The sequence below is a fragment of the Pelobates fuscus genome, chromosome 3, assembly GCF_036172605.1.
Source record: "Pelobates fuscus isolate aPelFus1 chromosome 3, aPelFus1.pri, whole genome shotgun sequence".
Lineage (NCBI taxonomy): Eukaryota > Metazoa > Chordata > Amphibia > Anura > Pelobatidae > Pelobates > Pelobates fuscus.
In genome coordinates, this window is record NC_086319.1 from 251,895,138 (window position 1) to 251,922,361 (window position 27,224).

The 27,224-nt window shown below is 40.7% G+C and overlaps 2 protein-coding genes across 2 annotated transcripts in view; both read right to left on the reverse strand.

The window, feature by feature from the left end:
• Window positions 1-4,965: 4,965 nt before the first annotated feature.
• Window positions 4,966-11,004, reverse strand: LOC134601060 (uncharacterized). Its single transcript, XM_063445478.1, has 5 exons — window positions 10,501-11,004; window positions 8,227-8,415; window positions 6,137-6,241; window positions 5,783-5,874; window positions 4,966-5,167 (listed from the first exon to the last, which is right to left on the reverse strand). Exons 1-5 carry the CDS (start codon window positions 10,978-10,980, stop codon window positions 5,071-5,073), a joined length of 963 nt encoding a protein of 320 aa, XP_063301548.1. The 5' UTR covers window positions 10,981-11,004; the 3' UTR covers window positions 4,966-5,070.
• A 1,114-nt stretch (window positions 11,005-12,118) lies between these two features.
• The window catches only part of LOC134601735 (uncharacterized), a 43,946-nt gene continuing 28,840 nt past the window's right edge, over window positions 12,119-27,224 (reverse strand). The window contains exons 9-11 of the mRNA XM_063446239.1: window positions 22,725-22,862; window positions 20,296-20,556; window positions 12,119-12,319 (exon numbers count right to left, since the gene is read on the reverse strand). Coding sequence (XP_063302309.1) covers window positions 12,119-12,319; window positions 20,296-20,556; window positions 22,725-22,862 — 600 coding nt within the window. The remainder of the gene's footprint in view (window positions 12,320-20,295; window positions 20,557-22,724; window positions 22,863-27,224) is intronic.

Here is a 27,224-nt window from a genome sequence, read left to right on the forward strand (position 1 = left end):
CCTAAATACTAATAAGGGGGGACCTAATGTCCTCCCCCCAGCCCCCACCCCTGAGCGGTGGGTGGGGGCCCTAAATATTAATAAAGGGGGGGAACCTAATGTCCTCCCCCTTCGCCCCCACCCCTGAGCGGCGGGTGGGGGCCCTAAATACCAATGGGGGGACCTATTGTCCTCCCCCCCCGGCCCCCACCCCTGAGCGGGTAGGGGCCCTGAAAAAAATGTCCCGTCCCCCCCAGGTGACTAGGGGTCCCCAAACCCCTAGTCACCCCCTCCCCCCCAAAAGAAATGAACCCCCTACCTACCCCCCCACCCTAAAAAATAATGAGGGGGGGGACCTTTAACTAAGAACCTGTAAAAAGAAAAAAAAAAAGTTGCCATTCAATGTTTTCTTTCTTCTAAAATCTTTTTTCAGCCCCCAAAAAGGGCAAATAAAAAAAATAATAACCGACGCAATAAAAAAAAAAAAAAAAAAAAAAACACGGCGCAAAAAAAATAATCCTTCTTCACCCATGGAGGGCACCGCGCAGACTGAGCTTTGCAGGGCGGGGGAAGGCTTATAAAGCCTTGCCCCGCCCTGCAATTAGGCTCAGAGCACTCTGATTGGTGGGTTTAAGCCATCCAATCAGAGTGCTCTGACAGGTAAATGAAGAGACTGACAGGTAAGTCTCTACATTTACCTGTCACAGCACTCTGATTGGTTACTTAATCCACCAATCAGAGAGTTATGAGTCAAATTACACAGCATGGGAAAATTCCAAAGAACTTTCCCACGCTGTGTAAAATGACACAGAGCACTCCTCTGATTGGTGGATTTCAAACCAACCAATCAGAGTGCTGTGACAGGTAAATGTAGAGACTTACCTGTCAGTCTCTTCATTTACCTGTCAGAGCACTCTGATTGGATGGCTTAAACCCACCAATCAGAATGCTCTGAGCCTAATTGCAGGGCGGGGCAAGGCTTTATAAGCCTTCCCCCGCCCTGCAGAGCTCAGTCTGCGCGGAGCCCTCCATGGGTGAATTTATTGCGTCGGTTATTATGGTTTTTTATTTGGCCTTTTTTGGGGCTGAAAAAAGAAGATTTTAGAAGAAAGAAAACATCGAATGGTGTTATTTTAAATTTTTTTACAGGTTCTTAGTTAAAGGTCCCCCCCTCATTATTTTTAGGGTGAGGGTGGTAGGTAGGGGGATCATTTTTTTCAAGGGGGAGGGGGTGACTAGGGGTTTGGGGACCCCTAGTCACCTGGGGGGGGGACGGGACATTTTTTTAGGGCCCCCACCCACCACTCGGGGGTGGGGTCCAAGGGGGAGGACAATAGGTCCCCCCATTGGTATTTAGGGCCCCCACCCACCGCTCAGGGGGGAGGACATTAGGTCCCCCCCTTTATTAGTATTTAGGGCCCCCACCCACCGCTCAGGGGTGGGGGCCAGGGGGAGGACATTAGGTCCCCCCTTATTAGTATTTAGGGCCCCCACCCACCGCTCAGGGGTGGGGCCAGGGGGGAGGACATTAGGTCCCCCCCTTATTCCAATTTAGGGCCCCAACCCACCACTCAGGGGTGGGGGCCGGGGGGGAGGCAATAGGTCCCTCCCCCCCATCAATTTACTTAAGGGCCACCACCCGCTGGGGGGCCTATAATTTTTTTTTTTAAACAGTGAGCAGCCACAGGCTGCTCACTGTTTACTAGACATGCCCCTACTCGCGGTATAGCGAGTAGGGGCAAAATTTACTAATACTAAGTCATTTTTACTTAGTATTAGTAAATTTGTCTGAAAGACCAATTTAGGTCTTTCAGCCTTTTGGTAGATAACTCCCTAATATCGTGGGAATTAGAGAGTTATCTACTAAGCGGCTGCAATAGAAGTGCCGAAATGCCGAAGTTGCCGAAGTTGCCGAATTTCCGAAGTGTCGAACTGCCGAAGTGCTGAAGTGCCGAAGTTGCCGAAGTTCCGAATTGCGAAAATTCCGAATTTCGGAATGCCTGACCGAACCGAAAATTTTCCCCATGCACATGCCTATTGCATAGTTTGTTGTCTAGAACAATTCCCAAGTCCTTCTCGTGTGTTGTTATCCCTAATTCACTTCCATTATGTGTATAAATTGCTTGTGCATTCATTACGCTGAAGTGTATAACTTTGCATTTTTCTACATTAAATTTCTATCTATCTAAATCCCTCTGCAGCAAAGTGGATATCTTGCTCACATTGTATTACTTTACAGAGTTTTGTGCCATCTGCAAAACTGAAACATGACTTTCAATCCTTTTTTCAACATCATTTATAAACATGTTAAATAGAAGGGGGTCCCAGAACAGAACCCTGAGGGACACCACTTGCCACCTCTGTCCAGCTTGAAAATGAACCATTAATGATGTCTCTGTATTTTTAAGCCAACGTTCGACCCAAGAACAAGAATTTTCATCTAGTCCATGGGTTCCCAACCCATGGTATGCGTACACCCAGTGGTACAATTCAGTGCCCCAGTGGGTACGCAAAATAATTTTGGTAATGGCGGCCACACGAGTTGGGTACTTCATAGGCCAGTGGGGAGATCAAAGGCACTGACTTGCAACCTGCGGGAGAGGGAGGGACGAAAGGAGAGCTGGGAGGCGGAAGGTTCCTCCCGCGAGCTCGGCAATTCGGAGCGTTGCCGCGGGTTACCACAGCAACGCTCCAAGGATCTTGCGGGAGTACTTAACTCTGCCTGCAGCCAGAGGAGCTGCAGGCAGGGTAGTGCTGCTAATCTCCACCGGACCACCAGGGCAATGTCCTTCCTCCCTGAGGAAAAGGTAAGAAGAGGAGAGAGGGGCCATACCGTTTATTTATGCTTTTTTTTTTTCTTTTAAATAGTAATAACAAAAAAAAAATGATTAATTACTTTTAACCTCCCCCCCAATATATAGGCCCACACAGTCACACACACACACAATACCCATCACCCACACACTGCACCCCTCACACACATAGAGTACACTACTCACAAACACACACATACACCCCTCACACACAGCACACTTCACAAACACAGCACCCCCCACACACACACAGCACACAGAGAGCACCCCTCACACACACAAACACAGCACCCCTCACACAGAGCACCCCTCACACAGAGCACCTTCCCACACACACATAATGAACACTTCTCATACACAGCACCCCTCACACACACACAGCAATTCTCACACACAAACACAGCACCCCACATACACACAAACACCCATCACACACAGCACCCCTCACAAACACAGCACCCCTCACAAACACAGCACCCCTCACATACACACACATACAGAGCACCCCTCTAGCACACAGCACCCCTAAAACACACAGCACCCCTAACAAACATTCACACAGAGCACCTCTCACACACACACAGCACCCATATTCCATCACGTGCCAAACAGAACTAATTACCTCTCTAGTTGGATCAACTAAATGTTTAGTGTATGTTTCCTAATTTTGTAAGTAAGATTATCTAATTCTTTAAGAGCTCCTTACTTTTGCACTGTAAAATTGTGACAATATTTACTTTGTTTTTTATTAGTTGTAATATTTAAATGGACAATGTAAGCACAATACAAGTTCAATTTATTGAAGCAATTATGGTGCAAGGACAATAAAACAATACAAGGAATCCACAAGCAAACAAAATGTTGAATAATACTCATAAGCCCATTGAGAAGTCAGTTAAAGGAAAAATAAACTTTATTTAAATTCTTTAAAAAGGCAACTTACTGCAGTGAGGAGGGACAAACAAAAGAAAACATAACACGTTTCTGATATAAGAATGTACACTTAATAATAGGTACAGGACATAAAAAAAGTTGCCTATAACATTATATTACCTGTCCTACATGTGAACAATGCATAACACTCTAGGGAGTATTCACATTTTAAGTGATATACTTATAAATATCAAATTGACCCCATAAGGACCTAAGCAGACATACATCTCCCCTTTCGAAATTGTACATTTCACTTAACAGAGATAACACTATAAAACAAAATCACTAAAAATAAACTATAATGAAGTACTCTGTTTGGTTTATATTGATTTGATTTACTGTATAAAAGTTGAAAAAAATATATACTAGACTGCACTTCCAAAAAAAAAGAAAAAGTAAATGAGTAGGTTCAGAATTCTGACAGGTTTGGCTCCACAAAAACCTTCAACATTATTAAATTAGGCAATGAATTAGAATCCACTGAAGAATGTCCTGGAATCCATAGAAGTCTCTTATTGGTAGTCAATAGGGTTCTACCAGGCTGCAGCAGACAACCAAAATAGCTGCATTGAAACCTGGGAAAACCCTACCAGGTACTGAGAAGAGGCTTCTATTAAGTCTGGGACATTCTTCTAAGTATGCACACCCTCACCTAATATATTGAGCAAAGTGTGCATTTATGCAGTTCCTCTACAGTTTGGACCATGGAGAACGCTCTGTTAACTGATGCATTATTTTACAATGTGGGGCCACTAGTCTCAAGTATATTGAGATCAATTTAATTAAACAATCCCATCCTATTTTTGGAGATATTTTGTTCCATAGTTTGCTTTGGGGTTTTTTTCTGTGCGGAGAACTGTTCTTGCAAATTTATTGAACTCTACTGTGTGAACTTCCATACATTTGGAGTACTGCTTGCCGTTTATGCATGTTGAAGTTTTTGCGAATACGTCATGCATGAGGAATTTTTTGGGACCAATTGATGCACGAGGAATATGTTTTTGCATGTTTCTATTTGTTTTCTTATGGACCGTGTTATGAGAAAAACAGCTAGTATATAGTTGCTTTACAGTAACAGTAATTGTCTAGCTGTATTACAGTAACAGTAATTTCTTGCATTTCACGTTATAAAAATTGCCTTAAAAAGTGAATATCTTATATACAGTACTGTTACTGCCGTCTTTTGACTGATTTAGATGTACCGTGGTATTTTTACTTGAATTTGCAACTGTGTCTTTAGTGGTCCATTGACACTCTGGTTGATAGGAAGTTGATTCATGTACAGATCTGAGTACTTGGTTTCTCTCTCCTTGCACCCCTCCTTAACCATTATCATAATCTTTACTTAAACCCCTTCTGTTCCTCTGAGTCCTGCTCCTCCATCCTCACATTCACTCCTGGTCAGTACAGGATCCAGTAGCTCTCTGAAGGTGCTTGTGTTCCTATTAGACAAAGATAAATAAAAAAATCAAATAATGTAAGCAAAAAGTAAATATAATGTATAGCAAGGAAGATATTTACATATTTGAGAGAGCCTGGTGCTCTTCATACAAAGTGTGATGTGATCTCAATTAGTTTAAAATGCTACATAGAAGAGTAGACAGACTATGAAAGATTGCAAAAATATTATATTAAAGGGAAACTCCACTGCCCAAATGGGCAAAAAATAAATCCTTATTTAGTAGATAAATTATGCAAAGTCCTTAGCCAGTGAGAGTGCTGTTTAGTCTCTTAATGGAGAAATAGCCTTTTAGAGAATTCTCATTGAGAAGCTTCTGAAACTCTCCCTCTGTGTGTACACATTGCTCAGTATTCTGATCTGAGGACTGAGAAGAAGGTATGCAGGGGGAGACAGGCACGCTAATGTAGAACGCGCCTACCTCTTCTGCTAGCACAGAGGAGGCAATGGAAGCAGAATGAAACTTCCCTGGCTGTTCGATTGATACCCTGGGAGTTATTTCATCATTATTTATAAAAGTGACAATTTATCATAGAAAACCAGTCATTATAATGGGATTCTCCCCACGCATAAAGCATTTCAGAAAGTTGCATGTTACCTTTCTCTCTTTGTCTGCATGATGTTCGTACGCTCTCGTTTAACCCTTTCTAGATGCTCTCTTACTGCTGTCTTTTGATGCTCTGTATCACCCTGTTGGAATAAAAAAGATCAGAGGCTGGATGTGTTTTTTGTTAAATCTGTCAACATAGTGATATAGCAAGAAATACCTTTTTAACACCATTCATAGCAAACAGCTAACCAACTTATTTAGTTTACTTGACAAAGCTTTCAAATATCCTGTATATATGTGTTCAGAAATGTTCCTGCCGTATTCAACATGCACATACCCAATATTTTAAACCCAACCATGCGACAAGTATTTAAGTAATGCATCTCAGTATCTTGGTCCCACCTGGGGCGATGGTTCTGGGGACAGGAGAGGGGATGCACTCGGAGAGGTTCCCAAAAGATCTTCCTGTGATTTTCTGATTCTGGCAATGGACAGTCTCTCTTGAAACTACGGAAGAAAATATCTATTAACCTTCACACAGGATGATACAAGAACAAATGAGTTGGCAACTTGGGAATAGAGATATTGTCTTTTTTTTTTTAGTTATTCTGCAAAATTACACTTTGCATCTTTCTATGTGAATGCATATATACATAAATATATATATATATTTTTTTTTAAATGGTTGATCTCTCTAATGAGACTCATCAATTCTGATGCATATGCGTCCTTTTGGCTGTAGGTTAGTAGATCTTGTTCTAGTTGGGTCAATCCAGTGGTCTTGCTGCAGTTTTGTTTTCGTAACAATTCAGCCACAATCCTAACAGTATCGTCCTGGCTTTAAATAACCTAAAATTATAGGCAAAAAATGCCTATTAACTATTTTTGGTGTCGCTGCATCCTTAACCATGAGCTTGGAATTCCCTGTATCATTGTGTTTTGACTTCCTTTGTCAAGTTTGTAAAGCTAACAAAGGACATGGAGCTTGCCTTAAACTCCACCCTTTGTCCAGATTGTCAAGTGTGGGAAAAATACATAAGATAAAGTAGTCCCTAGTCTGTATTAAAGAGAAATAGATCAGAAATGAAGAAAAGAAGAACAGATTCTTAAAGAGGAACATTAGGAGAAAGGTAAGTTTGAGGTGACAGAGCCACTTTAGCATTGAAGCACCAGCTCCAGGCCCTTGCTTATTTGTAGGCCCTACCAGCGGTTTATGAATATGATCCCTGACTCAATGTGCTGACTACACCTTGTCTCAGCAGTAGGCATGGGGTCCATTTACACTGACAAAATAGCCCAGCAGCTTCCTACCCATAGCCTGAATTCCCTCCCCACCCCTCTGACATTCTCTCCCCTGAGGAGGGGTTACTTCCTGGCACAATGGGTCTGTGCACTCAGGAGCTGCTGTAGGGTTGCCACCTCGCCAGCATTTTACTGGCACAGCTGATATTTAAGGCTGTCTGGCCAGTGCCAGTATTGCAAAAATACCTGCAATGCAAAGGCCAGTATTTTTCTCTGATGGGAGAATGGGGAGAGAAAGTGAGTCAGCATATCCACCTCTGTTATACATGACTTGTACACACAATAACATTTACAGACATAGTGGACACACAGTATACAGACAATGACACACACTGTTATACACATTTAGACAACACACAGCTATACACACACACACTGCTATACACACACTCATTCAGACAGTATATACACACACTGCCTCACATACACAATGCTACAGGCACAGCCATTAATTAATTTATTAGTGATTTAGGGAATTAATGTATAATTTATTATGCAAATTAGCATGGACTGTATTTTTCTTCCAACAAAAAGAGGCAACTCTAGCTGCCGGGTGGAGATAAGGTTCGCAGGAGAGTTAAAGGAATACTAAAGCTGTATTCCTGGCACTATCTTCCCCCCTGCCTCCCCCCTCATGCCCCCCTTCCCCGCCCAGGTAAATAAAGGGTTAAATACACTTTATTTACTTAACTTTTCCCAGCACTGATGTCCCTTGGCACTGGGACCTGGCTCTGCCCCCTCCGACAGCGCGCAAATAATGCACTAAAGCACATGCGCGGCAATGTTTTACATTGCAGCACTAAGTGCAAAAGGGTCAGACCACTTCAATGAGCTGAAGTGGTCTCGGTGCCTACAGTGTCCCTTTAATGTGTTCTAGTGTGTACTAGAGTGTGTATGTGTATATTTATTTTTGTGTGAGGATGTTTTTTCTACATGTGTGTGATTATGTTTTACTTGTGACTTTATAAATTGTCCATACACAAACAGCACCACATAGATGTATTTGCACAACCACAAACTCTCTTATACGTAAATGTATGCAGAGGTCTGTAGGTATGTAGTCTGTGTGTAAGTATGATACATGTTACCACAGTTACTTATATATACCAGTAAAATAGTCTCTTACACCTTGGTAGCCAACATGTGAGCTATAGATAAGTTGACGCACTATAAAATAAATTGGCACTCACCCGTAGCATTTGCCTCCTCCTGTCACTAGCACACTTCATCTCTGCCTCCCTCTGCAGGTCCTTTAGCCTTTGCATGGTTTCCTGCTGCTCCTTTACTGATAAGTGAAAGAACACTTTCTCACGCTGTAGCAGGGGTTGTCCTGGTGGCAAGGGGTATATCTGCTTTACAGTGCCCTCTGCACACAGTACCTGTTAAGGAGTAAACAGGGGTATTACATATTAAACCTTAACCAACAGCTATAAGATATACTTACTACTGGCATGTATACACACATAACCACCTGCTTAATATTTTATACTCTACATCCTCCTCAGGCTGCCAAAACAGCCCTAATGAATCGAGGCATGGACTCCACAAAACGTTTGAATGTGTCCTGTGGTATCTGGCATTAAGACATTCACAGCAGATCCTGCAAGTTGTGAGGTGGGGATCGGATTTGTTTTTCCAGCACATCCCACAGATGCTCAATCAGATGGAGTAGAGTGTAGAGTGGATGCAGAGAGTGTGTGTATAGAATACAGTGTGTTTGTGAAGTGGATGCAGTGTTTGTGTTTGTGTAGAGCAAAAGATAGATCCCTAGATGTTGTAGAACTACATCTCCCATGAGGTTTTGCATGCCTTTAGAATGACAAAGTGTCATGGAAGTTTTAAAACATCTGGGGATCTACCTTTTGGGCATTTCTGGTGTAGAGGATGCAGCGTGTGTAAACTGGATGTTGTGTGTGTGTAGTGGATGAAGTGCGTGTATGTAGTGCAGAGCCAACCCGTCCATAGGACGGACTGGAGCCATGGCTCCAGGCCGTACTTTTACAGTGGCGGCCACCTAAATCGCCTTAGGGTAGACTTAGGGTCGTCGCGTCCACCAGGCGGCTGCCTTAGGGTGCCAGAGCAGGGGGGCACAAATATCAGAATCCCCTGCCTCTGGCTGGGGAAGGGACTCGGATTTTTCAAATTACCTGGCTCCTTGCAGCCAGTGAAGTCGGCCGGCACATAGTGCTGTGTGATAAAACTGCATGTTTTAGAGTGACCTTTTATTGCGGCCAGCCTAAGGCACACCTGTGCAATAATCATGCTGTCTAATCAGCATCTTGATGTGGATGGATTATCTCGGCAAAAGAGAAGTACAGATTTAGAGAGATTTGTGAACAATATTTGAGAGAAATAGGCCTTTTGTGTACATAGAAAAAGTCTTAGATCTTTGAGTTCAGCTCATAAAAAATGGGGGCAAAAACAAAAGTGTTGCGTTTATAATTTTGTTCAGTGTATGTGGGGTAGGATAGTGGCTGCATTCTGTGGGGAAAAGTTTTTATTTTTATCATTCATTTATTAATTGTTTTCCCCCCTCCACACCTCATATATGTGGCCATGGAGGGAGGACATCACACTCCCTGGTGGTCCCGTGGCATTGTGCAGGCTGCCAGGTTATGTGTAGTGAAGAGGGGACCCAGCCCAGTCGAATTTGCATGTCGCATGGAGCAATGCCACAGTAACCCGAAGCAACACTTTGACAGCTAGGGGCTCCCGAGAGTTGGAAAGAGCTTCTGGAAGCTAAAGATCGCATGTGCTGGACACCCTCTTCATATATAAGTATTACCGCTCCACTTCTGTACATGAGCTCCACTTATATCACCTGTAGAGTATTATTTTGGTGTGTGGGGAAGAGGGCATTATTCCCAAACATGTGTTTTAGAGCCACTATTACAATCTTTATCACTTTATGTGCTAATTACGGGGCACACTTTTTCCTATTGGAGATTAATTACATTAATGTATTATAATCAGTAACACAGAACCTATCCTGGATCACCTGGCTCTTTATTTTTCAGTATTAATGTAATTCAAAGCTTGTGATTCGGTTTCTAAGAAATTATTTAAATACTTAGGTTTTTTTTTTTTTTTTGTATTTTCTAAATTGTGAGCTACAAACTGACTTCTAGGCAAAAATGCATACACTTGGGAAAAAATCTACAATTCATAAGTTTTCTAGCTATTTTGTCCTTCAATTGTCATCCCACCACAAATTAATTTTCTTTTTTTAAATTGACCTCACATACATATCCAAAACAAAGATAAGAGTGTAAGTGTGTGATAAGAGTATAACATAAGCCGTGAACTCGGTTATCATTCTCAGTGTTCACATAAAATATATCAATATACATATATAGATGTAGACATAGAAGACTAAATATCATAAGATATGAGTTGATATAAGTAACAATTAAACACACAGAAGCATGTAACAAGTGGTAGCAATGATAATGAAATGTGATTACCTGTTGGGTCATTGATGGTTCCTGTGTCTCCATCACCACTCCACAAGAGTCACACACAGGAGGTGACTCTATTTGTTCCTGAGTGCTAGATTCACTGCTCATCAGTCTATCATCTTCTCCACTGCTATCTTCCATTTCTTCTGAAGATGCCTCCTCTTCAATTACTACCCTATCCAATCCACTCTCATGTTTCTCTTCATGATAAGCCCAGGGGTTGATCCCACTTTCACTTCCTTTTCGAATATTCTCACTCTCCCTTTCTTCAGAATTAAGTCTCTTCCTCTTAGTTACTGTTTCTATTGTTTCACTTATCTCTTCCAAATCTCTGTTCTCTTCATTCCCCCAAATCTTCACTGTTTTATGGTCCTGCGTAGCTTGTTCTACTGTTTCTTCTTTTGCCTTTATTGTATCTGTTCCACCATCAAACAGTCTCTTCATCTCAATTTGCTGTGTTTTATTTTCGAGCTCAGTCTCTTCCATTGTTTTTTCTGAGTTTAAAGCAATATGATGTATGTCACACACATTATGTTCAGAAGACACCTAAAGTAGACAAAGAACAAATAAGAAAATACCAAAAAATATGTGATGTTTTTTTCCAGTTATTTCCAGGGACCATCATTATTTTCTAGTAACACAATACAAACAGTGCATTAACATACCATTCCCAAGTTACAAAATGATTTTTTTTAAATGTTACTTGAGATAGAAATGTGATGGTTACTATAGCACAAATGATTGTTTATAAAAAAAACAGTATGTTTTATATAACTAAACCTTTGCACATTTAAACAGACAAAAAGGTAAAATATTATACGGTAAAAAATGGCACACGCTTTAAATGTATGGAAACTATGCACTCATTTTTAGAATGATTCAGATATAAGTAGCAGTCTTGTTCCTTTTATTTCTTGTAAAAGCTTTCCATCTGATCTGCATATCTTCATCAGGGTTTTTTACCTTGTCATATGCTTGGCTTCCTATCAAGAGACAAGAGGGGTGGGATTCCAAAGATACCTCTGAGTCCGTGTTTCTGATGAGCTCTAAACTGGTCGAAGAGTCTACACAATTATCATTAACCACCTGGTAAACACATAGAGAGGTAGAAAAATTAGCACATGCTATAAACTCAAAAAACTAAACAACTTTCTAATTGATTTTGTTTTAATACTTAAGTTTCGTGCACCACAAGGTTGTATTCAAGAATATCAATTTTGATAACTGTAAAATCAAATATGTTACTTGTTGAAAGATTGATTCTCCTGAAACGTTTTCATTGGGCGTAAAGAGACCAGCTGTACATCTATTGCATTCATTAACTGATATGGGAATTTCAATGTTTCCATTTTCATTTAATCCAGTTCCATGCTCAGAGATGTTAGTCTGAACACTGGGTTCTTTTTGCGCAAAAGGATCTCGAGTCTGCTTCCCAGCATATTTTTGTGCAGATTGGCTCATAATTTCTCCTTCTGAGCTTTGTTGACTGTTTTCTGTTTTCATGTCTTCCTGTAAACATAAAATATAGCCTTTGCTTAATTCTACATATTCTATTTGAAATGCCATTGAACTAGTCTTGTCATTTGCCGTTCTGTATATTTCTTGAGAATTACAATTTTAAATTCTAGGATTGACTCACAGTACTTGTGCTCCTTGCCTCTCCTTTAAGTTCTGTGTATTCCAAGCTATCCTTCAATGGTTCTATGTCTCCAGTGGCCATCCTGGACATTGATAACCTTCCAATTTCCTCCTTCAAGGAGGTAAATCCTCCAATTAGATCGGTTGTAGTTTCCAGGAATGTTAAAGTCAAGTCATAGAATGGATCCTGGGAGGAAAATATGGATTTTTAAAAATGGAGTCTATTTATGTTAGAAGAAATGAGGGGGACAATATGTGAGAATATTTATGAGTTAAATAAAATATAAAAAAAAAAACATTTTATAAAAAATTCTCAAAAATAAATATTTTGTATTAATATAGAAAAAAATCAGTAATACTCACTAATTTTAATTCTTTTAGACCCTTGAATTAGTTTATTAGTGAATTTTATATTTCACACAATAATTCACAAAATGTATAAAAATATACATTGATTGTGACAAATAATCACATGCGTAGCAATCACTGAATAATTCAATAACAACATGAGGTAGAGTATGGCAATTTTATAGCTACAATGGCCACAAAAATGAGGTTAGTAGTCAACTTAACACATTATCTACCAGTAGGAGTCAATATATATAGCAAGTAATGTACAGGTAATAGTACACAGATAATGCAATCAGCTTGCTATTAAGTTAAACAGTATCCAGCAATATGATAAGAAAGATTAGAATGGACTTACGAAGAGCAAGACCAGTACTAATTAGGGATTGACCGATTATCGGTCTGGCCGATATTATCAGACGATATTCTGTATTTTCAGCAATAAAGATACCAATATTGCCGATAATGCAGAACAGTGCCGCCATAAGGGTCCTGGGGGGGCCAGCACACTCTTACTTACCACCCAGCAGCTCCCTTGAGCTCCCCTGTGAATGGAGCTGCTGGGAAGGTAAGCAAGAGTGTGCTGGGCCCCCTCTGCACAGTCCATGCCACTTGACCACCAGGGAATGCCATGTCCCCCCGCCCTGGCCAGGTAAGAAGCAGTGAGGGGGGACTAAAACATAATTAAAAAAATAAAAATAAAATATATATATATATATATATATATATATATATATATAAAGAGAGAAAAGTTACAAAAAATAAAAATGACCCCCCCCATTTTACACACTTAACATACCTACACAAACACTTACTGCACAAACACACACACACTCTGCATTCATTATATACACACACACACTGCATTCACTATACACACACTACACAAACACACACTCTGCATTTATTATATACACACACACACACTACACAAACACACTTCACAAACACACACACTCTGCATTCATTATATACACACACTACACAAACACACACTTGCATTCACTATATACACATTACATAAACACACACACTGCATCCACTATACACACACTACACAAACACACTGCATTTACTATACACACACTACACAAACACACTCTGCCTTCATTATATACACACTACATAAACACACACACTGCATTCACTATACACACACTACACCAAGCATGTCAAACTTGCGGGCCGCGGCCCACAATGGACATGTTTGCAGCGAGCCGCAAGTACATGCTTAGTGTTATAGCAGAGTAGGCAACTGCTTACCCCACATTGCTGGTGCCTACTCTGCTAAAACTTACCCGGCCGGGGAGGTGGGCCAGAGAGGGAGCTCAGTGTTCCTGTTCCTCACTGCTCCCTTGCGCGCACCGTCTGTAGAGAAGCCAGGTGCCAGAATATGATGTCATATTCCGGCACTCGGCATCACTAAACCACACAAGGGAGCAGTGAGGAGCAGATAGAAGATCCCCACTGGATCCCAGGGAGAGGCCCCACATCGGCTCCCAAAGTTAGGGAGCTATACAGAAAATGATGTGTGTGCAAGGTATAAATGTGTGTGTCTGTCAGTGTGTGTGTGCCTGTGAGTGTGTGTGTCTGTGTCTGTCAGTGAGGTTGTGTGTCTGTGTCTGTCAGTGAGTGTCTGTGTGTGTGTCTGTCAGTGAGTGTATGTGTGTCTGTCTGTGAGTGTGTCTGTCTGTGAGTGTGTGTGTCTGTCTGTGTCTGTCAGTGTCTGTGTCTGTCAGTGAGTGTATATGTGTCTGTCAGTGAGTGTGTGTCTGTCAGTGTCTGTCAGTGTCCACTACACACACATATATTCTTGAAAACATGACAAATTCTGACTGATATGTATATTTAAAAAAAAATGTTTGCAAAGAAATTAAAAAAAAATAATACACATGTTCAGTTAACAATAGTTTGTAGAAATAGTTTATTTTTTAAAAATGGTAAATGTACAGAATATCGATTTCGGTAAGTTATCAGCTATCGGCCTGAAAGTTCACAGATTATCGCTATTGGTATCGGCTCTAAAAAATCAATACCGGTCGATTCCTAGTACTAATCCTACTACCCTGATAAAAGCTGCTAATCCAATATACATAAATACATAAAAAAACGAAAAACTATTTGATTTTATTGAATCCCTAACTGGATAGATAAGAAACGAAAAACATAAATGACTGTTTTATAAAAAGTGCAAAAAAGAAAAAGGAAATGTTAAAAAAGGACCAGCTGCTGGAGCCTTATAATAGTATCCAAAAATACACAAATGCTAGTTAACCTAATACAATGTGGCAAAGAGTTGCAGTGAGAAAGGTGCTGAGCGAGGTCTGAATTAAATGTTAAAGCTCAAAAAATCTCTTGGGGTGCAGTCTCTTATGGTGAGAGTGGGTGCAGTCTCTTATGGTGAGGTAAAGCCATATATGGGAAAATTGATTTGAATAACAATCGAGAAGCTGGCGATGGGAGTAAGAAAAATAAATCTACTATTAATATATCCCAATGACTCACAGTACAAAAAATTAGTGCGGTGTGGTTTTGCAGATCATCAGTGGAATTCGCTCAGTAACATAAAGACAAACACAGTGCTGTATGGAGTATAGCACTTAGATAAGACGGACACAATAATAAACAGTTGAGATAATGGGCCAAATTTGTCTGTCTGGTGTACTCTGAAGGATATACAATGCTGTAAATAATGTAGCTAGTAATCTTATCAAGAGCACTGATAGACAAATAAGAATAAGGAATCCAGCTGTTTTAGTGCTGCAAGTAGATTGCTAAACTTGCGATAGATAGCCCATAGATGTATTGCCTATTAGAAGAGCAGATTCAGTAAGGATATCTTTAGTAGTGTGGAGAAAAAGATAGCTAGAGTAAAGCCTGATAGTCTATTAATAGCTACTAGTAGCTGCTTCATGGCAGCCCCTGGTCTAGTTAGATCTATTACGAATGCCTCTCTCTTAATAAACTACCTAGCAACTGCTTCGAGGCAACCCGTAGTCTAGCTAGAGTGATGACTGCTACCTAATAGTGAAGGGACTCCAACAATCCTAAAGAGTAAATCAAAAGTAAAGAGGTATCCAGTAATGGTCCTAAAGTAAAAAAAAATCCACAATTGTGGAGTCTAACCCAACACGCGTTTTGGCGCTAACATGCACCTGGATAAAGACAGAGCGCGACACTTTTTATAGCCGCAAGGACCCGCCCCTTTTTTGTGACGTCAGCGTCATTCACAAATCGCGTCCACAAGGAGTGGACGGCTTTCTATGAGTGGCGTGTACATGATTAAGAACGGAGAAAGGTGCTTGAATATTAACTCCTCCAGTGCCAGATAGTCAATTGAATTGCAGTCCTTGTGAAAAGACAATCTTATAAATCCCTAATAAGGAATATTAAACTTAGTTTAAGCAATTAATTCAAAGCAACAATATTTGATCATAAGGTGGCAGGACAGTAAGTACATATTAATTAGAATCTTAGAGGGGTTATACTTTCTAATAGTTTAACCTCCAAATCCAACCCATGTATATTAAATGTCATAAGCGTTCATGCCAAATCCAACCAATATATGTTAAATGTCATAAACTTCCATAATGGGTGACGGATAAAGGTATATCCAACTTTGAAGTGTTAAAAACAGTTAGATACACGGTGCAAAAGAGAAGCCCTCATTTAAATCCTTGGGTTCGAGGGTCCTCAACTGATATATCCAAAAGCTCTCACGTTGTCTCAAAAATCTATCGTAGTCGCGCCTTCTTTTGTCACGTTTCACCAGTTCCAGACCAAAGAAACAGAGACCTTTTGAGTCACCTGAGTGGTGTTTCTTCAAAAAAGTATCCAGCAATACTCCGTTAATTCTAAAGATATTATGCAAATTAAACATATGCATCTCTCATAAAGAATTTAACAGATAAAGTATACAGATTAAAAACGGATTCTGCAATCGATTGGTAAAGTGATAGCTTATATCAACAGATCAATCCAAAATCAAACAACTCAATATATATTTTTTTATAGTAAACAATGTCACTTAAACATTGGTAACTTAAATACTATCACATACCAGGGTACACAGAATGCAGCAATAAACCAGATATTAACACAGATAAGGTACTGTTAGGCTGTTTCTATAACTAGTACCACTTTAAAGGACCACTATTGGCACCCAGACCACATAAGCTCAATGAAGTAGTCTGGGTGCCAGGTCCCTCTAGTTTTAACCCTGCAGCTGAAAACATAGCAGTTTCAGGGAAACTGCTATGTTTCAGCCGAGCGGGAGGGGGGACCTGATGACCCTATAGTGCCAGGAAAACAAGTTTATTTTTCTGGCACTATAGTGCTCCTTTAACTCCAACTGTTGGCTACAGTTTTCACTGAGCAATCACGTTAAACACTGGAAAGCAAAATACAATGTTTCAATGCCTTTTTAGCTATTTCAACACAGTTAATTAAACTTAACCATTTTCCTTCACCATCGAGAATACAAAGAATCTTAAGCAGTTTAAAAATTACTTAAGTTATTTCACTACTGAGTCTATTGAACAGTTAGAATTTTACACAACTTAATATCCTGCATATCTAATATCTCTGGATAACAACTAGATATGCTAAACTTGTCAATTAACCAATGAATCAATATAAATTAATCATATCATCTGCAGTATGATATCATCAATCTACTGATTACATTTTATGCTAGATATGATTTCAGAATTTTTTTTAATCTGAATCAGCTATTATCCAGATATATTTGTTTATAGGAAAAAAATTAAAATGATAGCATTATAGTTACCAACATTTCCTGTATAGAGGATTATGTGTCTCATGAGATTAATCCAATGACTGAAGATGGTGTTAGGAAAGTTAGGAATAATTAAGTAAGAAAGTCTTCAGAACATTTCTAAGAAGGGTAATGAAACATAACAAGGGGTGTCTATTGGAGAAAGTGGGGTGGCTTTGTTCCCCAGAGAAAATTGTCCCTAGATGCTCCCTTTAGCTATTTTTAAAGCAACCTCTTATCTCTTTAAATTCACACCCATATGAGTTGATCAATGATATTTGATGGGTGTACGCTATGATAATGAGTGACGGCCTCATCATGGTAGCTAAAAAATTCAATTTGGTCAGTAAATTGCATTTTTGTCCCATAATTACTTGTTATAAATTCTCTTAAAGAGTTAACCAAAGGTGATGATGAGAATTGCCATCAGAGAGTGGTCATTTTTATGGCTATTTAAATCACTGATTTGTCAAATATCAGAAGAAACTTCTCCAGCTCTACCAGACAAATAGGTACCTATGTGCCCATCAGGTTGTGTGACACATCTGTCCATAGATTCACCCAAAGTGTATGAATAGAATATTTATACAAATTCTAGTATACACACTAAGTTATAGACACTCTTAATAAAGTGCTGTAAAGATGACATGTATCTTATGTGAGATCGTGAAGCATTATTTTTGTTATCTCATCTGTGTCTGTTTTTTTATCACACACAATGTAACTAGTATTAAAATATAAAGATACATTGTGTGTTTTAACTGCTAGTAAGTGAGATTAAACATGCATGCATAACAGAGAAGGTACTTTTATATGAGTTTTATATGAGAAAACCTGTGTTTTGGCTGCAAATAGTTAAATTCAATAAAAAGAAAAGTAAATCCCTTCTTGCAAAGGTCAAGAATGTTTTTGCTGACAAAAGTGCAATACTTAAAGAAGAGATTCTTTTCCCAACAGGAAGGCTTAAGGCTAAAGAGGACAATGTTATAGACAAATATCAAGGCCTGGCTACAGTGGATGTGATTGTCCAACAACTACAGTCCTTTTGTAAGGACCTTGCCTGAACAATAGATACCCTTAATGATTTGTAGGAGGACAAACATTACGGTGAGCCATTGCTGATTCTGCCATCATGGAAGAATTGACATACTACCTTAGATGCCTCATTGCCTCCCTTCTGCCCTCAAATCACTCTGAGGTGTAAGTCCTAGATGGACCACCATGGATATCTAGATCAATACCATCATCTGTCAGTGTTCAGTGCTGAATGCTCATTAACAAATCACGCATAATGAGAGCTCTGAAAGAAAAGCTATAGCAGTTCGCGACATATTAACAATGTTCTGAGAGAGGCTGGCTTGGACTATTGGTGGGGTACACCATCTACGCTGAGTCCAAAAGCATGGTACTGCTTATTGGATCACAACTACAGAGGTCCCCATTCTCTTTTTTTCTAAGCTAGGAATTACGCTACTGGCATTTGCTACAGAAAGACATACATCTCCGCACACTATGGGTTTCTACCATAGTTCCATTTGTTACTAGGAACTGGGCAGGAAAAAGTTAATGGTTGTAGGTATGTCATTGGAGTTTTCCTACCATATCCATTTTATTTAACTGTATGCTTTTCTTTTGTTATTTTATGTTACTGACAATGCATTGCATTTCTTGCTTATATTGCACTTCTTGCTTTTACTACTTGTTCTATACAAGCAATTGGTTAACATTCTTCCACTGGATAGCTTTAATGCCTATCCTTCTTTTAATTATTTTAGGGTGACTTATTGAGTCTTACAGGGTTACTCACTGAAGTGCAAATTTTAAGTCAATTCAAAGTAAATTTCACATGTAAAGTCAAAATAGCCAGTTCAACTTTGTTCTGAAAGAACCCTATTATTAAACTTTCTATATTATAAAAAAGGGAATGCTTAGCAAAGCATTTGATAATTCTGCTGTTTTTTTCTAATACAAGCTATGTATCTCTTGCTGACGTGAGTGGTGTCATTTATGTAATGTATTACATTAAATATCTAACTTATAAGTCACTTAGAAGCAGGGGATTAGGTTTATTACATATGGTGTAGGTAGGAGGTTAATGTCATAGGTGTTGTTAGAGGGGTCATTTAAGGACTAAAACCACGCTTTTGGGGTTCTTTAGCCCCGGATCACTACAGTTGGTGGAAGAGGATGAATGATTTGGTGCTTTTTTGTTTTTTTTATAATTTTACATCAGGGTGGTACAAGCAACCACAAATTATAAAAGAAAGATAATAGTATATTGTTGCGCCAGGCTGCTTAGGAGAAGGTGGTAGTGCCCCCAGGTGCCTGTAAGCAGAAGGTGGGTGTTGGAATACAGAGTGTTGCTGCACACCCCACTGTTAGGTAGCATGGTAATTGCATTGAATAACAGGTTGTGGTCGTATTTGCTTCTTCCTGGCTGTGCTTTAGCTAAGTGGCATTAGCAGCATACTTCTCATGAGTAGAGGGGTACGGACATAACATAAAAAGGATGGAAATGTCATGACATATCTACAGCCCTGCTAGTTTAGTGGTCATTGAGACTTCCTTTGGGCCCAACCTCCTATTTTTGTTCTGGCTAAAAGGATTGGAAAGAAGTGCTGAAAAGCTCCAGTTTCCTGAAGAAACTGCATATTTGCAGGAAATTTAATGTATATCGGGGAGATTTTTTTAAAAATTAACTATTTGTACCTTTTAATCAGGGTAATGCCCTTGTACGCATACACAAATGAGGAAACTACTGCATTTAGGAATCAGGAGTTTCAAACACACATTACAAAAGATAACACAGCAAAAAAAATAAGCGAGTGAGACATCTCTACAAGGGAAAAGGAAGAAAAAAAAACTAAAATTTGTATTTTTCCTGTTTCAACTGCTATACATAAATCAGCTTGTGGTCTTTCTTTTTGTATTTGGAATTTCCCCTTCAAATGAGGAGTTTTATGTAAAACATAAGGGGAAGACGTGTGTATGGATAATGCATAGAATACAAATGTCTTGTTTTGTGCTTTGTTTCTTACCCCAAAACATTTTTCAGATGATGTTTCTTTGTGTATATCATCTTCTCCAACTGACAGTGATTTTCCTTTCTCCAAGCAATCTCTATTGTCCTTTAGTTGATCTACCTCTAATCTGTCCTGTATTTGTGTGAATAGGTCTTCTATAAGTTTTATTTGCTCAATCATAATTTTTATTTGTTCTGCGTGGAGTAGCCCTCCATCTTTATTATTTGAGTCACCGTAAGATCCTTCAGTCACCTGCATTTCTGCCCCTGATGATAACTGAGAAAAAGAAGGGAAGAGCAGTTAGATTTTGTATAAACGTGGAGCTGTAAAGGAATGACCAGACCTGAAAATGTTAGAAGTTGCAGCATGCTTTTTGGTTGTTTTGAAACCGAGGAACAGAAAAGTGTATATTGCATCAGTACAAGAGAAACTCCTTGGAAGCGGGCAGAAACACAGAGGAAGACATAACATAAAAAGAAATAGGGTAACACTTGCATCTGTAAACTCTTATAAAAATTTAAAATGTGCCTGACTTGCAAAAACGACGACATGTAATGCATCTTGAAGATATCTATTCCTTGACACCGCTGTTGTGGCGCTCCAAGGCTGTTTGTAATTTTTTGTGCACAACAAAATGAAAAAATTATAAAAGCAAAGTTCCTTTAGAATCCAGAAATATAATACCATGGTCAGGTCCAGTGTAATGGTAAGGGTGAGGGGTGAAACAGGATTGTCAAGAGAAAATATAGATATCAGATAGCCAGTGAACAAGAGCAGGAAGCAGAAACAGGCATGCAGTATGGACCCAACCGTGTGTCTTGTAAGTGGTTAGTCTAAAGTAAAGGTTCAAGAACACCTATGCACTAACTGGAACTTACATAGGGAAAATCTGAAGGGACATACTACAACTAAATGAGCAGACTTACTCACACATTGCCAGTGGCTCCTGTGTTTGCGTGCATTAGTTTAAAGGTGTATGCTTAGCTACATGCAGTATTAACACTTGTTTCATCATGCAAGCTTCCTTGAAACAGCCAGGAACATGGCAGCCACCAACACAATCTTAATGAAGCAGTTTTGGTGCGTAGTTTATACCTCTGAACTTTCAATTCACTGCCATTTAGAAATTAAATCACTTTCTTTATACAGCCCTAGTCAAACCACCCCTGCCTGTGACTCTACATCCTTCCGAAGCACTTCCTGTAAATATAGATCTCATGTTTAAACTTACTTTATTGCACATTCTGTTTAATTTAGAATGTATTATCTTACACTCTATGAATAGTCTTCTAGACACTGCGGGAATGTGATAAAAGTTCAATTCACAGAGCAAGAGATAAAAGCAAGTTAAGGTATTACTCCAACCACCATGACCACTTCAGTAATGTGAAGAAGTGATGGTGGTAGGAGTCAGCATGTACAGTGTTTCATGCAGTGTTTCAGCTTGAAACACTGAACATACTGAGATATTCTTAATTGTGTGCTGGGGTTGGTTGCACACTCAGTACATGTGACTTAATCAGCCCAGAACTCTGTTACGAAAAGAAGGGAATTGGGGATACACCCGGAACATGTCAGTTCCACTGTATGGCCATACTGTGTGAAGCCCACTACTTCACAGTTCCCCAATATCGGTGGGTCCTACACTAATTCCAATGTGGGAGGCAAATTAAATAGAGCTATTGCTAAATGAGCTAAAGTGTATTTAAATAAGCTTTTGTAAGAGCATTGTGAATATTTATAATGCAAAATTAATGTGATAAAAAACACAATACAAAAGTATATAAATCAAAGCACTGTCACTTTAATTGTTTGGCTTTGACAATGCTTTTTTTTGTTTGTTTTATGGTTTTTATCACATTAATTTTGAATTATATATATTCACAATGCTCTTACAACAGATTAACTGACATCAGGATTTGGCGCTTTAAAGAAGTCCCGAGAGCTTCGCCCGGCACTGTGTTTCAGGTAATTAAAACAATTTATTACAGGTTTTGCAGCGTAGTGAGAGGGGGACCTTTTCCACCATGCCCAATAGGTCATATATCACCTGATATGTTTCCTATCAAAAAAGAGTTATTCATTAAGCTATTTTTTTTATGTCTATAGTGTCCCTTTAACAATGGAGGTGGCATTCACATTCCACATTTTGGCTAAACTAAAAGCAGAGAGAGATTGGTAGCAACATGGATGTCCATGCATACTCTCTCTCCTTTTATGTATAGTCTTTGCTGAGCTCTTGTTTTACAACTTTTTTTCTCTGTCCCCGGTACATCCACAGCATGTTGCTCCATGTTGACATGCCTTGACAGGTACTTAGAACTCCTAGTAGTTGTCATTCTGGAATTCCTTCACATAGGCCCTTCTCAGATTGGCTGTGGCATTGGAAAGCATACCTAGACATTTCCAAAAGAAAGATTGTTCCATTCATTGAATATACCAACCTCTCTGACAAGACTGAGGCTTTCATGTGCCAGTGGCTTTCTTGATTCTCTACCTATCTCATCTCTAAGAGATAGCAGCTCTTCAATGATGTTATCTGTGGCTTTAAGGACTGTGGAAGTCAACTCAATGATAGAACCCTAAAGAAAAATAATGCAAGAAGTCAATACAAGAATAAGGAAGTGGGATTGAGAAGGCATGACGAATAAGTAATAATTACATGATTTTGCTATTACATGACCAAAAATCATGATTTTATTAAAGACACGGCGGCGAGTATTGTATATCCCTTTCTTTACTGTCCACCAATAGCAGCAAAGAATACAAAACAGTAATACAAAATGGCATACATAGTAATTGGCCACTCCCATACCAAGTTCCAGTAGAATAGTCAGTGCCTCGTTTCATACTTCCTCTTTCTTTGGAGATACGACCACAAAAAAAAAAAAACATTAAACAGGAACCAAGGAATCAGTCCAACCGCACAAGAATAACTGCCCGCAAAATCAGTCGGAGTCAAACCAGGTAATAATCCAACAAACTGGGACTATTCCAACACAGGAAACAAGAACCACCAATTTAGGGGATTCCATTAGATGATAATCACTCGGAGTCCATCAAACGAGTCCGAATTAGACAGTGAAAACAAATAAACAGGACCCATACTGTTATTTTGGTCCTTGCAACTGAATGCGAGTATAAGGTATATACAGACCCATCTTATCAGACAATTTGGAAACCCAGGAACATCACAGAATTCAAATACATACTGGTCATCAAGCCTAGTGTAATCTCATCCCCACTTACCTTAATACCAACCTTATTCAAGCATAAACATAGCAGGGAGGGAAGATGTAGACCAAGTCAGAATTGTATCTAGGGTGGGACAATACTCGCCTCCGTGTCTTTAATAAAATCATGACTTTTCGTCATGTAAAAGCAAATTCATGTAATTTTATAACAAGACACGGAGGCTCATATTGCAAGTTTAAAGCTGACTGACAACCGTAGAAAAAACATGAGTCACCAGTCGAAAATAAAATTCATGGAAAGCAGATTCCCAAGACCAGTCCGCTGTCCTCATCAGGTCCTCCAACTGTGCCCCTGAAGTCATAATCGACGAGGCCGAAGCACCCCGGACAGAACGGGCTCCAAACACCGAAGTGTCAACCTGATGCAATACCCATTTCAACCAACAAGCCATTGTAGTACTGGGGAGAAAGCAGGTCGCAAGGACAGAAAAAGATGAGGCGCAGAAGGTGACCGATGTGGTCCAGTGCGAATCTCATATTCCCGTAAACAAGCCACCGGGCACAACGCCAGAACGGAAGGGAAAGCCGGATAAGAAACCAATCTAATCAAAGTCTTCATACTAAAAAAGTCACCCCGTCGGGAGTGAAGGAACAAGTGTTGAAATCCAAGGCACGAACATCCAAAACCTTCTTACAGGATACCAGGCAAAACAGCATGACCAATTTTGCCGACAATTGGCTTAAGGAAAGATAAGGCCAGGAGGTAAACAACGATAGCACCATGGAGACATCCCACGTAGCGGAGTAACATTGTCTAGGTGGGCGAGAGAGGTGGGAGCCACGTAGAAGCCGGCATACTAAAGAATGTTGTCCCACCGGACAACCCTCGAAAACCTTGATGGGCTGAAGAAATGGCAGACCTACATACACATTTATTACCCGGTAGGCTCGTCCGATTTCAAACAGAGATGTGAGGAATTGGAGAATTGCCGTTACAGTTGCAGAAACAGGATCCACTTCCCTAGCCAGGCACCAGTCAGCTCAAGATCTCCAATCTGACCCATATGATCTTAGAGTTCCAGGAGCCCATGCATCCGCCAAGAGGCGTTGAGTTGCGTTCATAACGCCTGAGATATGCAAGGGTCCCCTGAAATCTGCCAAGCCATCAAGAGGAGGGAGTCTTCCAGGAGGAGAGGATGGTGACGTCCTGTCGGGTCCCGAAGGAGGTCCAGATGTATCGGCAACAACCTGGGGACATTTATTGCCATCTCCAAAAGTTGAGTCTCCCAGAATGGGGTTAAGAGAACCAGCTTCGCCAATTGGCAGTGAACTTGAAGCAACACCCTGGGAAACATGGCAAATGGAGGGAAGGCATTGAGGAGAGGACCGTGCCAATCTTGCAAGAAAGCGTCCACCACCTCAGCGGCCGGATCTGGATGCCAGCTGAAGAACGGGGTAGCTGGGTGTTGAGCAGTGAGGTAAACAGGTCGATGGAAAAGGGACCCCAAAGGGACGAGATAGTGCAAAACACCTCTGCATCCAATCTCCAATCGCTGCTGTCCGAGAGATAGTAAGAATTTTAATCCACCTGAACATTGTGCAGACCCAGTATGTACTCCGCCTGGACCACCAGATTCTGTGTTAGACAAAATTCCCAGAAGTCCGTTGCCAAGCGAGCCAGCAATGCCGACTGGGTATTTCCCATGTTGTTTACATAACGAACCGCCGTCCATCCGTAGGCGAATGCAAGTATTGGCAGACCCCTTAGCGAAACTCCGAATGGCAAATGATCCCACCAGAAGCTCCAGAGCATTGATGTGCATCCTGCATTCGCTCTCCGACCAGTGCCCTCCTGTGGAGACCCCTCAACCGAGTCTATGGTGAACTCTGGGTGAGACCCAAATATGGCTCTGCCGTTCCATGCACAGAGATTTCGAATCAACCAACGCAATTCGTTCTTCGTTTCCACGTCCAGTGATATCAGGTCCACATACGATGGTCCCTTGTGAAGATGTGCAATCTTTAACTGCTGGAGTGCTTGATAGTGAAGAGGAGCCAGAAACAACACTTGGATTGACAATGCTAAAAGTCCGATGAGTCTCGCCAGGTGATGTGGTCAGGTAAGAGTCCTGTGAACCTCCTTGCGGATCGTTCTAATTTTTGACGCAGGCAGGCTCAAAGAATTCCATGCATCTGGATGGTTTCAGACAAGATTTCTCCCAGTTGATGAGAAAACCCAGCCTGGTCAGCAGATCCACCGTCCACCGCAGATGCTGGAGGAGAATGGAGTGGTCCTGGGCCATGACCAGAATATCGTCCAGATAAACGATAAGACGTAGTAGATTTGTGAAGCACCAAGGTGCCAAAGAGAAACCAAAGGGAAGACAGGTGAAGTGCCATATGTGTACCCTTGTCACGTATTCATCCGCTTATAAAAATGTGGTTAATGACATTTACTGTCCACACAGGAAAAGTTGTGCCGAGCAGCAACTAAATCCACAGAGGGGTTAATGCTGAGCAGCAATTATGCAAATGGGAACCTGGTAACTGCTTTGGGGTCAAAGGCCAGTTACAGCCTATCAGATCTAGAGGAGGGGTATTTAGGCCCACTTCTCATCCTGCTCAGTGCCCTGTAGTCGTTTCCCTTGTGGTTGTCCAAGAGCGTGTTATTGATTCTGGTAAATTCTGGTTATTTGACTTTGGCATTGTTTTTGACTTCCCTGTTTTCTGGCATCCCTGACTCCTGGCTTTTCCTTATCGTTGTGTCTCTTTCTGTTTCCCTTGACCTCGGCTATTCCTGACTATTCTTTGGTACGTTAGTCCGGCCATTCTAAGGTCCGGTATACGTTACCTATCAGTCCTCTGTGTTATACAATTCTACGTGCTGGATCATTCTGTAATCCTGACACCCCTTCAGCGGAAGCATAGGAAGTCCCTGGAAGCCACGTGTACCGGCACTGTCAGGTATGCGTCTTTCAGGTCTAGCTTCGCCAGCCAATCCCTGTGTAGGAGTAAGTCCCCGAGAAGATGGATGCCCTCCATCTTGAAGTGCCGATAGCGTATCCTGGAATTGAGCGGGCACAGGTTTATAACTGGGTGCATTTGGCCACCCTTTTTCTCTACCAGGAAGATATTGCTAACGACTCCTGATGGGTTTAGAGGAGCCAACTCTATAGCTTCCTTGATGCGTTAGGCAGACAGTTCCTCGTCGATTAACCTGCAATCCGGAAGGGAAAAACAGATCAGTCGAGGGGTAGTAATGCCATGAGGAGTCCCACTAGCTCTATGTGAAACCCCTTCACCGTGTCTAGAATCCATGTGTCTGATGTGATAGACACCCAGGCTGGGAAAAAAGACAGATTCTGCCCCCTACACAAACAGGAGAAGGAACCCGTGGTAGAATCATGCTTACCCAAGGGTAGTCTGCCACCGGAACTTCCTCTGAATCCCCTTGACCACCATGGTCAACCACAGTAATGGAATTGGGTCTTCGCCTCCTGGTAGTTGGGGCGCTGATTGAAGGAGCCTCTACCCAAGCCACAGGAAGAAAAATAGCTGTGGCTGGCAAGACGGCCCCTGGATCTGCCAGCCCCGGTAGAGACCCGCCCCTGGAATACCCCCCATGGAGGACTGGGCCTTATCTAGGGCCATAAACGCCCCAACAAAACGGACACGGTCCTTAATAAAGGAGTCACCAAATAGGAGACCGTGGGAATCTTTGCCAGCCGAACGGGTGCGAAAAAAAAACAC

Coding starts and splice junctions, on each gene's coding strand:
- LOC134601060 (XM_063445478.1), bottom strand. CDS start 10,980: ATGGAAGAGACTGAGCTCGAAAATAAAACACAGCAAATTGAGATGAAG. Junction 8,416..10,500: donor AACCATCAATGACCCAACAG/GTAATCACATTT, acceptor ACTCCTTAACAG/GTACTGTGTGCAGAGGGCAC. Junction 5,875..6,136: donor CCCCAGAACCATCGCCCCAG/GTGGGACCAAGA, acceptor TTATTCCAACAG/GGTGATACAGAGCATCAAAA.